This window comes from Leptopilina heterotoma, unplaced genomic scaffold (genome assembly GCF_015476425.1).
Source record: "Leptopilina heterotoma isolate Lh14 unplaced genomic scaffold, ASM1547642v1 Lhet_17, whole genome shotgun sequence".
Lineage (NCBI taxonomy): Eukaryota > Metazoa > Arthropoda > Insecta > Hymenoptera > Figitidae > Leptopilina > Leptopilina heterotoma.
In genome coordinates this window covers 2,623,617-2,636,092 of record NW_025110886.1, presented here as the reverse complement: position 1 = coordinate 2,636,092, position 12,476 = coordinate 2,623,617, and the positions used below count along the sequence as shown (strand labels likewise).

At 24.5% G+C, this 12,476-nt stretch overlaps 1 protein-coding gene across 3 annotated transcripts in view; it reads right to left on the bottom strand.

Annotated features, from left to right (window-relative positions):
• Positions 1-12,476, bottom strand: part of LOC122499641 (ATP-dependent RNA helicase p62-like) — a 21,489-nt gene extending 9,013 nt beyond the window's left edge. Inside the window, exons 1-6 of one of the 3 annotated variants that reach the window (XR_006301352.1) lie at positions 12,387-12,476; positions 12,110-12,198; positions 8,069-8,107; positions 4,089-5,153; positions 2,816-2,994; positions 2,576-2,635 (exon numbers count right to left, since the gene is read on the bottom strand). Coding sequence is in view for 2 of the 3 variants with exons in the window: in XM_043608093.1 (XP_043464028.1) it covers positions 2,576-2,635; positions 2,816-2,994; positions 4,089-5,153; positions 8,069-8,107; positions 12,110-12,111 (1,345 nt within the window). In the remaining variant the exon portion in view is untranslated. The remainder of the gene's footprint in view (positions 1-2,575; positions 2,636-2,815; positions 2,995-4,088; positions 5,154-8,068; positions 8,108-12,109; positions 12,199-12,386) is intronic. The other 2 variants (XM_043608093.1, XM_043608094.1) reach the window with 2 other exon arrangements.

Here is a 12,476-nt window from a genome sequence, read left to right as displayed (position 1 = left end):
AGTAGCTTTAAAATTTAAAAAAAGTCCATTTTTCCACATAAATTTACGATTTTTTTGATTCATTAATGAATTGCATTGCAGACTTTGCACTCGATAATTATATTTAAAAAAGTAGCTTTCAAACTGAAAAAAATTAGTAAAAATTATTTTTTATTTTCCTCACTATTTTCTAATTCTCATCAAAAATATTTACTTCTTTCTTATCCTGATAATAAATTAAATTCCTGCAACGAATTTTATTTATTATCCATGAAAAAATTTAAATATTTATAAAAAGAATTTAATTCTTGCGAAGAATTTTATTAAAATTTTTGACAATAATTGAATATCTTTGTGGTATTTTAATAAATTTTTTTGAAAATAATTGAATTCCTAAAAAGCAATTTATTATTTATAAAAATAATTGAATTGTTGCGAACGAATTTATTAAAACAATTTTAAATAATTGAATTCAAAGAAAAAATTGATTACTTTTAAAAATAATTTAATTCTTGTGATGAATATTGTTATTTATAAAAGAATTGAATTTAGCAAAGAATTTTATTAAAATGCTTCAAAATAATTGAATATTCGGGAATAGTTTTGCTATTTATCTTTAATAATTGAATTCTTTCAAAGAATTATTTGTGTAAATAATCGAATTCTTAGGAAGGATTTTATTTAAATCTAAAAGAATAATTGAATTATTTTTTAAAAAATTTAATTTAAATTGTATTTAAAATAATTGATTTCTTTCGAACAATTTTTTAAAAATATTTGAATTCCTGTGAAAATTTTTATATTTTTGTAAATAATTGAATTCTTTCAAGGAATTTTAAAAAACATTTTTTTTAAATAATTGATTTTTTCGAGGAATTGAAATTAAATTTTTTAAAATAATTACACTTTTTGAGCAATACCTGTAAAATTGTATTAAAAATAATTAAAATCCTGCGATGAATTTTATTATTTATGAAAATAATTGAATAGTTGCAAAGAATTTTATTATTTATAAAAATTATTTATATATTATTTATTAAATATTATTTAATAAATAAATAAAATTATTTATTTATTAAATAATTGAATTGAATTATTGGGAAAAATTTTATTAAAATGTTCAGAAAGAATTGAATTTCTGTGAAAAATTTTGTTATTTTTGAAAATAATGGAATTCTTGCTTAAAATTTTATCAAAAATTTTTCTAAAAATTGAATTTCCATGAAAAATATAATTATTAGTAAAAGTAATTGAATTATTATGAAGAATTGTATGAAAATTTTATCAAATAATTGATTTTTTCGACATTTTTTTTAAATGCTATTCTAAATTAATTAAATTCCTGTAGAAATTTTCTTATTTTTTTATTATGAAAATAATTGAATTTTTGATGCATTTTTTTTTTAAATAATTGAATTCTTTTGCGAAATTTTATGAAAATATTAAATATTGAAAATAATTGAATTTTGAATATTTTTTGAAAATAATTGAATCGTTTTAAAGAATTTGATTATAATTTTTGAGATAAATAAATAAATTTCATTCTTTACGATAAACATAAGTGGATTGCCGAAAACTTTTCCAAGTTTTGTTACTGTTGAGAATGTGTATTTTAATTGTTTCTGCAAAAGAATCTAAATCAGGATGTTCAATTAAGTAAACATTTTCTCATATTCACTAATTTCTTTTGGTTCTTCAAATGAATGTCAATTTTCCCATTTCAGTAACTTTTTAAGAATTATTTAAACTTTTAATCAAACTAATATAATCCAACTAAATTTCTAAACTGTTTTGTAAATTTATACATGGATTTAAAGAAAATGATGTCAATATAAAGAAAGCACTCTGACTTTGAACACCCTGATAAATATTCAATCTTAAAATTCATAAATTTGAAGGCCGATATCAAGCGATAAACACTTTCGACGTTTATAAAATGTCGAGTAGATTGCATTAGAGTCCTCTCTCGAAAGTGTCTACTAAATTTCTTAGACAAATTTTAGTTGTTGAAAAATATTAATTTTTACTGGAAAAAATTGAAAAATTAAAGGAAACATGGTCTGGATGTATTTTTCGCGTTTTTAAAGAAATTTTAGCAGACATTCTTTAAATATGTACTGTAAGTAAAAGAAAAATTATAGTTGAAAAAAGTGTGTTTTGCAATTAAGAAGAAACGTTTATTCTATAATCTATGAAAAAAAAATGAAATTATAAGTCCTAACACGAATTTAAAATGCGAAACAATAGAGAATATTTATCAACTGTCTAATGCCTTCTATCATATACTTCAGCTTATGTTAAGTTTGAGAAATTACAAAAAAATAAGAATTTAAGAGAATATAAAAAATTTATATCTTTTGAAAAAAATTAGCGATTCTTTTCTAAAAAAAAAGAATTAAGATTGCTTTCTTTAAAAGCATTGTAGTTAGTGTTATTGAACAATAATTTTCCCACGAGTAAGGCATCACTTCATATAACCAGTCTGTGCTACATCGCCACCCTCCTTTTATTCTATTTTCTTTTCTATTTTATATTTGAAAAACGCGGAACCGAAATCTTCTGACTTAAGTTATAGTGAAATAATTTAAAAACTCACCTAAACCACGAGCAGCAACGTCAGTTGCTACAAGAATTCCACCTCTTTTATTTCTAAATTCTGAAATAGAAATAAGTTTTTAAAATTTTCAAAAAGTTTGAATAAAATGGAGTCTTTCATCTTTTTTTATAGTCAATTTAACTTTTTCAAAAAAAATTTAATTTCTTTGTGAAAGAAGAAAATTGCTGTTTCTAATTGTAGAAAATTGAAATATAATTGTTTATTTTAAATGTTTCTTACCTTTGAGAACATAATCACGTTCCTGTTGTGATTTATCGCCGTGCATACAAACAGCGGGCCACCCATAACGACGAATGTTTCTTGTGATGTTCTCAACTTTCTTCTTAGTTTCAACAAAAATAATAGTTTTGCCTCCATCGTCATTGGCGTTTCCAATTTCTTGAAGTAATGTTCCTAATCTGGAAATTAAAAACAAATAATAAGTACCACCATCAAGAAGAAAATGGAGAGCATAATAATCTTTATGGTTTAATCAGTTCTTCTTAGAGGATAATTATAGTTAATGAAATCATAACATCTCATAACATTGTTTCATCATTTATTCGCAAAAAAATTATGAAAATACATGATTTCTCGAAAAATTTAATAAGTCGAAAAAGTAGATTTTTTAAAAAATTGTAATTTACTTTTTTTTAAAAATAATTGAATTTTTAAAAAATTGTAATGAATTACAAAAAACAAGGTAGCCCCACTTTTTAGAAATTATAACCCCTCTTCCCTCCCCCAAGTAGCACGCTGTTAAATGCATTAGCGCCATTTTTTCTACCCGTCGTTGCAAATGGCTTCTGCAGCTGCAGGCCTCGGATCGACATTAATTCAGGGTTGTCAAAAAAATTTTATTTTGTATTTCCTGACCCCTTTCACTGATTACAAAATTCAATTATTGAAAACTTGAATAATTTTGTTAGATAAACCTTCCAAAAATCAATTTTTCAATTTTTTAAAATAATAATTGTAACAATCCATGTTTTTTTTAAATTATTAAGATATAATACTTTCAAAAAATTTAAATAAAAAAATTCTTAAAATTACTTTTTTTTTAAATATTCTTAAATAATTTTTGAAAGACACTAGTTTTTCAATTATATTCAATTGAAAAATTTCCAAACAATTGAAATTTGGTAAAATCATTGAAAAATAACTGAATTTTTGAAAAATATAAAAATGCCTTCTCATGTGATGAGAATGTAATAAGCAAATTTTTGAAGAATTTTAATTTTAAATCTGAATACAATATGAATTCTCCGAAATTTTTAAGTCTTAAAAAGGAAATTTATTTGGAAGAAAAGTCGAGAATGACGTAATTTTTGAAAATAAGTCAAAAAAAATCTCAATTTTCTAAATTTCTCTGACATTACTGACAAAAATTTTGTTTTACTGACATGTGGCCACCCTGGTAATTGATTTCTTAAAAAGCGTGAGGAACATAAAATGATGCGTGACGCGATGAATCACCCATGTACATAAAGATTTATAAATAAAAATATCTTACTTTGTTTCCTTCTCATGTTCTTGGCAAACATCAACAATTTGAAGGATATTATGATTGGCAGCCAAAGTGAGTGAGCCGATGTTGAGTTGAATATAGTCGGTAAGATACTCCTCGGCGAGGTTGCGCACCTCCTTCGGCCAGGTGGCAGACCACATAAGGACCTGCCTGTCGGGTCTGATTTGTTCAATGATTTTTCGGATTTGTGGCTCGAATCCCATGTCCAACATGCGATCGGCCTCGTCAAGAACGAGATACGTGCATCTTCGAAGATTTGTCGTGCCGCGTTCTAAAAAGTCAATTAAACGTCCTGGCGTGGCGATGCAAATTTCCACACCGCGCTCGAGGTCACGCGCCTGTGGTCCCTTCGGCGCTCCGCCAAAGATGCAAGTGTTCCTCACATACGACAGAGAGCCAAAGTCGTTTGCGACAGATTGAATTTGTTGCGCAAGCTCCCGAGTGGGTGCGAGCACCAACGCAATGGGACCGTCTCCACGATTCAATGGTTGTTGGCTGTTGATGTGGACGATCGCCGGCAGAATGTAGCCGAGGGTTTTTCCCGAGCCGGTTTGTGCAATTCCGACCATGTTTTGACCAGACATAGCGATGGGCCAGCCCTGAGCTTGCACTGGAGTGGGTTCGTTGAAGCCTTGCTTTCTGATTTCCTGCATCACGTAATCCGGAAAATTGCCCTCTTCGAAGTACTTTATGGGGTTGGGCACTCGGCTCCCCTTCAATGTGATTTTGTTCTCGTCTCGGAATTGCTCAATTTCACGAAGATGACGCGATTGAACGTTGTCGTGAGGAACGTAGAAATCCTTCTTGAATGGCTTTAGATTTTCATAGTCCCAATTGGGTTTTCTCAAACTGCCTCCAGAGAGTTTTGGATTGTTCAGATTGCGTCCTGCATTTCCGCCGTAGCTGTTGCCGCCACCTCCGCGGCCTCCGAATCGAGAACCTCCTCCTCCTCCTCCAGTTCCGTATCCATTTCTTTGTCCTCCTCCACTTCCGCCGCCCATGCGATTATTGCTCGTCGACGATGCACCATTGCGGTATCCTCCGTAAGTCCTTAAAAAATAAAAACCCTTTACTCTTCGCTCTCGAAAAGGCAGAAAGTTTTTCAAAAATTCTTAGCATTTCTTAAAAATGTAAAACTGTAGTGAACATTGAGAGACGGTTCCAGACATTGTGTGTGGACTCCGAAGGCATAGTTCACAAACTTTATTCTCCCTTCCACAAGCATTCATGCTCCATTCAAGTAAAAAATGAAGGCATGCCAAAATGGAAGGGCAAGTTAGTAAAATCTAAGTTTACAATAAAAAGGCCTCGGATCGACTTCAACGAGCCAAAAAAATCCCTTTAGTCGATTAAAAATAGAAAAAATTGAAAATCAAAAAAGTCAATTCAGTGTTGCCACAAAAAATTTTATTTTGTATTTCCCTGATTTCTAAATTCAATTAATAACTGGAATAATTTTGCTAAACAAATATTTAAATACTTCTAATTTCGTTTTTCACAGTCGAATTAAAATTTAAAAATTTTAACTTCTGAAATTTATTAATTTCTAAAAATTACAACTATAACACTTTGAAAAATTCAATTATTTTCTACAATTTTGAACTAAACTTCATCTCTAAATCAATTATCTATACTAATTTTTAGTTATTTTCCGAAACTTCTTCGAGAATTCAATTATTTCAATACAAAAATTCCATTTTTGTATAATAATAGAAACAGTTTCTACTTTATTCGAAGATAATTAATTCTTAAAAAATTGTGATAGAACAATTCTAAAAATTAGTTTCTTAAAAAAAAATTGTAATATAATTTTTCGAAAATAATTGAATTTCTGTAAAGACTTTTTGTATCATTTAAAAAAAACTAATTAATTTATTGAAAAATTTTAATTAAAAATTTTGAACATGATTGTTTTCTCCAAAATGCTGAAAATAATTCCAAAAAATGTTAATATAATTCTTTGAATCTAATTATTTTAAATTTTCGGAAATATATAATTGAAAATAATTGAATTTCAAAAATTAGAATGAAAACGTTATGAGGATTACTTTATTCAAAAGTATTTTAATATAATTTTTAGAAGCTAATTTTCATTAAAATTCTTGAGAATTGAATATTATTTTCAAAATTTGCAATTAAAATTCTTCAAAAGTTGATTTTAAAAAATTTTAGTAACATATCTGAAAAAATTCATTATTTTCAATTAAATTTTACAAAATTTCAATTATTTAGAAAAAGGTTTTATAAATTTTGAATTTGAAGTTTGTATTCAGTCTGAAGAAAACTTTTTCAGTCAAAAACTTGTAGAAAAATCGACTAGTAGCAAAATAAAGCTAATAATTTTACAATTATATACAATTAAAAAATGTCCAAAAAATTTAAATTTAGTAAATTCTTTTAAAAAATAATTGATATTTAGTAAAATCTTTAAAAAATAATTAAAATTTGATACAATCTTTGAAAAATAATAGAAATTTGGTAAAATCTTTAATCTTAGAAAAATAATTGGGGCGGTATCAATTGCCCAAAATTCAACTGTATACAGGAAAACTGCACACGTTCAAGTGCACACGGGAAAACTGTATACAAGCAAATTTAAAAAATAAAATCATTAAATTAAATTTAAAAACTGTATCTACAAATTTAAAGTGCATACTATTAAAATTTGCAATTTTTAATAGTATGCAGTTTTCCTGTGGTCAGTTTACCGGTATGCAGTTTAAATTTGTACAATTTTTAAATTTAATTTAATGATTTTATTTTTTAAATTTGCTTGTATACAGTTTTCCCGTGTGCACTTGAACGTGTGCAGTTTTCCTGTATACAGTTGAATTTTGGGCAATTGATACCGCCCCAAATAATTGAGTTTTTAAAAAATAATCAAATTTTTGAAGAATTTTAATTCCTAAATTAAAATTTTTTTTATCTTCAAAAATTATGATAAAAAAATTCGAAGAATTAGTTTTAGTAATGTAATTTTTCGGAAATAATTGAATTTCTAAAAAGAATTTTTGTATAATTTTGAAAAAAAACTAATTAATTTTTTGAAGAACATTAATTAAAAATTTTGAATATGATTATTTTCTAGTTCCAAAATGTTAAAAATGATTCTAAAAAATTGTAATATTATTTTTTTTATGTATTTCAATTATCAGAAATATGTAATCGAAAATATTGAAAATAATTGAATTTCAAAAAATTAGAATGGAAAAATTCTGAGAATTAGTTTTTTCAAAAAGATTTTAATTTTTTTTACAACATAATTTTCATTAATTTCCATTTTTATTAAATTTACACTTGAAGATTTTTCATTAAAATTTTTGAGAATTTAATTATTTTCAAAAATTTCAAGTTAATTTTTGAAAATTGTAATAAAATACTTGAAAAAAATGATTTATTTTCAATTAAATTTTACAAAATTTCAATTATCCAAAATCTTTTTAATTGTATATTTGAAAAAATTAATTAGAAAAATTATTCAAAAATAACTTTTTAAAGATTTTTGTACTTTACACACTATAAAAATCGAAATAAGATGCATTTTATACCAAAAATGTGATATTTTGTTGCAAAATTTGGAAGATAAGTCGAAGAAGTCGCAGTTTTTTAATATAAGTCGATAAAAGTCGCATTATTTGGAAATAGTCGAAAAAGTCATAAAATCCGAGGCCTGATTATAAAATATAGGTACAAATTAAAATAAACCAAAGGGACAAAATTTTTCAAATTTTTCCAATTTTCTTGCATTTAATTAATTCAATGTTTTAACCCATTTAATATAGTTATAAAGAATTTAATTCCTTGATTCTTAGTGGACAGCTTTAATCACAAATTTTCGAAATATCTAAACTTTTCAAACAATTTCTGTCTTAGTATAGATACAATTTTCATATAAATTTCACATAGACAACGGGATTCATATCAGCAAAATTAGATATGAAAAATTTTTAAAATTCAATACTAACCGGCGTAAAACTCCAAGTACACCACTAAACGAGCGTAACCTTGAAAACAAAAATAGTTTAGCGTCGCTCTTGAAAAGTGAAACAGGAAAACTTAAATTTTTAAATTAGACTATGTACTTCCACTTATTTTGCATTATTGAAAACAGATTACACAAACCAATATTTAATATCACGGATCACAGTACCATTTTTCTTTGAAAAATAATTCAATTATTTTCTAAAAAAAAGTGCCAAAAAAATTAACTAACATAAATTTAAATACAGAAAAAGTAAATTGTATTTGAGATTTTTATTAATTTCATTTTCTTCTTCATAATAGATTAAAAAGTTAATTTATTATTATAGGTCTAATGTTGTAAAAATTTAAATTATCGAAATTTATTTCCTTTTCAAATTTTAATTTTATTATAATTTCAGGCATCACAGAAACTTTTCTTCTCAAAAAAATGCGAAAAGGGAAATTTTTCTTGAGAAAGGAGAACAAAAATATACCAAACAACAAATTAAAATGTGTTAAAAGTTATATTAACAATGCATTATTAATACTCAAATTTTTTTTACAGTTTTGGATTCTTTGATAGAAAATAACTTTAATATTAAGAATTAAATTTTAAATATTTACATCTCATAAACATTTGGAAAATAGAATAATTACATTAAAGTGTTTCCGATATATCTTTTTTTTAATCAATTTTTCTATTATATCAGAATGTTATATATAGCCATTTAAAAAAGATCATCCAAAGAAATGCAGTATTTAAAAAAAATAACATTTAAAGAATTGAAATTCTATTATTAATAACATTTTCTGGAAAAACAAATATTAATTTTCAAGAAAAAAATATTAAAAACCTACAAAAATTTATTTGTTTATACAATTTGCACAAATAATTCAAATTTTTTATCATATCGCTTCTATAGAATTTTCTAAAAATGATTCGATTTGAATGTAATAATGTTTATTTCTTCCAAAAATAATTTTGAAAATATGCTTATTTGTATAAAAGTCAAAATTTTCTGTTACTAAAATAATCAGTAGAGAATAATTTTTTGAAGAAAATAAGCCATGTTACGTTAACACCGAATCATTTTTTTAAAAAAAAGTCTATAGAAGCGATACGACAAAAATTTGGATCATGTGCAAATTGTACAAAAATAAATATTTTGATTCTTAATTTTTTCTTCTCGAAAGTTGATATTTTTGTTTTTTCTAAAAAGTACTACTACAGGGTTACCACAAAAATTTAATTTTTTCCCTGATCCTGAAGAATATTCTGATTCAATCCAAAAATTATTAGGTACTCAAAAAAATGTTCTTTTACATTTATTTACTGATTTCATTAATTGTAAAATTATCCCAAAACATCAATAACTTCCTTTTTAAATAAGTATTTAATCATTATTATTTTTCCATAGGAATTCAATTAAGATTATAAAAAAATTCAAATCTAAACCTCTTGAAATTCAATAACTTTTAAAAATATTATTATTATTCCTCGAAAAATGTAATTATTTTCAAAAATTTTTTGCAAGAATTCAATTACATTTTACAAATAATGAAATTCTTCGCTGAAATTCAAATATTTTCAAAATCGACCTACTATTTTAATAAAAATCCTTTGCAAGAATTTAATTATTTTCCTAAATAATAAAATTCTTCATAAAATTCCAATTATTAAAAAAAATGCAATAAAAATACTTGCAAGACTTCAATTATTTTCCAAAATAATAAAATTCTTCACAGGATTTAACGTTTTTAATACAGTTTTAAGTAAATTCTTTGAAAAATGTAATTAATTTCAAAAATTTTATTAAAATTCTTCGAAAAGAAATAAATGAACAATTACCTATCAATTATTTTTAATAATTTTGGTAAAAGTTCTTAGAGAATTTTTAAATTCATTTTGTTTACAATTCAATTTTATGAAATTTTGATTATTCGGAAATTCTACAATCAAATATTTAAAAAATAGACACTTGAAATAATTTCAAAACAAAATTCAATTAAATTTCTTGAAAATACCAATTATTTCTAAATAATTAAATTTTTTTGACGAATGTTAATAAAATTTTCAAGAATAATTAAATTTTGCGAGAAATTCAGTTGAAATATTATTAAACTTATTTGAAATTCTATGATGAGTTTTAATATTCATGAAAATAATTGAATTTTGGAGAAGAATTTTATTGTTTTTTTAAAATAATTCAAATTTTGATGAGAATTTTTAAAATTTTTTGAACATAATTGAATTTTTGAAAACATTTGTAACTTCTCTAAAATTCAATTTTCTTTTGTGTTTTTAACTAAAATTCTTCTATAAATCCAGGATTTTTAATAAATAATTAAATATATATTAAAATATTAAATAAAACTAATTAAGAATCCTGCAAATTAAATTTTTCCCAGTACTTTAATAAAAATCCCTGACTTTTTCCTGACCTATGGCAACCCTGTATTAATAATAATATTTTATTTATTTAAATGCTAATTAATTATTTTTCTAGAGGTCTGCATTCTGTTGGATGAACCAACTTTATATTTATAAAATTCTTTACTTTATATTATTTAAATCACAAACAGTAAAAAACGGAGTTTTTGAATTTGAAATATATTTTTAAAAAATTAAAACTTCTTTATTTTTGATTAGAAAAAGGTAAAAAGGGGAAAAATCACCAAAAAAAAGGGGGAAAAAGGTAACAAATCAACAGAAAAAAAGGTAAAAAAATGGAGACAAAAGGGAAAGATAGTCATCTGTGATGCCTTTTATAAAATTCAATTACTTTAAAAATTTTAAGTGAAATTATCCGCTTAATAGTTTCTAAATAATTAATTTTATGAAACTTGTTTAACAATTAAATTGTTAAAAAATAAGTTCAAGTTTATATTATGCAAATTTCAAATCGTTGTCAGAAATTTAAAAAAACTAGTTTCGTATTAAAATTCAAGATGACCCAAGTTTATTGGACAAACAAAAGGAATTCAAAAAGAGTTAAATATTTTTAATATTTTCAAAGCTTTCCGAACACTATGAACTGGAATTGTTTTTATTGATTTTAGAAATTTTATACTTTTGATAAAATTCCCTGACCTGTGGCAAATCTTGAGTTTAATTAAAATTAAGATGAATTGTTATTACAAAGATTAAAATTTTTGACGAATTGAATTCAGAGTCAACTAAAATTTTAATAGATCTATGTTCTAATTCAAATTTATTAAAATATAAATTAAACTAAACATTTTAATTAAAAATATTTTTGAAAAGTGAAAATAGGTAACAAAATTTAAAAAAGGTGAAAAAAATGACAGTCTGTGATCCTGTAACATTTAACAAACGCGTAATTTGAAATCAATAAAGAATTTTTAAAATAGAAAATGCAGATAATAATTATGCATTTCTATCAACGAAGTAAAACGTTTATTTAAAAAAGGCGCTTGTACGAAAATAGTCTGAATTTGTGAAAAATTCCACCAATTTTGATTAACAGAAAATTTTCCGAAAATTCTCTATGTAGAACTAATAAAAATTGTTTAACTCCACTTTACTCAGAATCATAGAGGTGTACAAGCGCCTTGAGCTTCCCGGAAGTAACTTTCCACGTGCTAAATGAAATTTGTATCCAAAAATTGCCACTTTCCATTTCAATCCCACTTTATTTATTTATTTTTATTTATTTCTCAACAAAATGTATTCTCAATTTTTTCATTTTTAGTATTTTATAGATTTATTTTATACATTGAAAAAAAATGCTTCTGAAAACACAAAATTTACTTTTCGAGCCGCCATTTTTCTCAACATGACAAATCACTTAAAACATTATTTAGCCCCAAAAATATATATATTTCACAAATACCAATTTCTAAAAAACTAAGAGAAACAATTTTTTTTTATATTTATCAATAAAAAAAGAGGAATAACTTAAAAAATTGAAATATCAAAGGGCGTATTCTTAACGCTTCACGTTGTAGAACGTTCGCGAAAAAATGAACATAAATTAATTAGTATTCAAAAAAATAAATTATTCTCAGCATTTTTTACTCACATGTTTAATATTTACTGTTCTCTGCTTTTCAAATCCCCAAAAAAGTGTGTTGGCTGTTGGTGAATAAAGTTGAAATGCGGCAGTGATTTCTACGATCAAAAATAAGCAGGTATTTTAATTGTTGAAAACAAAATAAAACGTAACAATTTAGAACTTATATTTTGATAATTTAACAAGAATAATCACAAGAATATGTGAAATGACAAATTGAAACGCAATATATACATATATATATGTATAACTTTAAAACGTTATATAATCAAGAAATATATCTCACCCGTGCCGCTGATGGGGAAAGAAAGAACAACCTGATGGAAGAGAAACAGGAAATGATACAATTATTAAATTGGTGGGAGAAGCCCTTCAC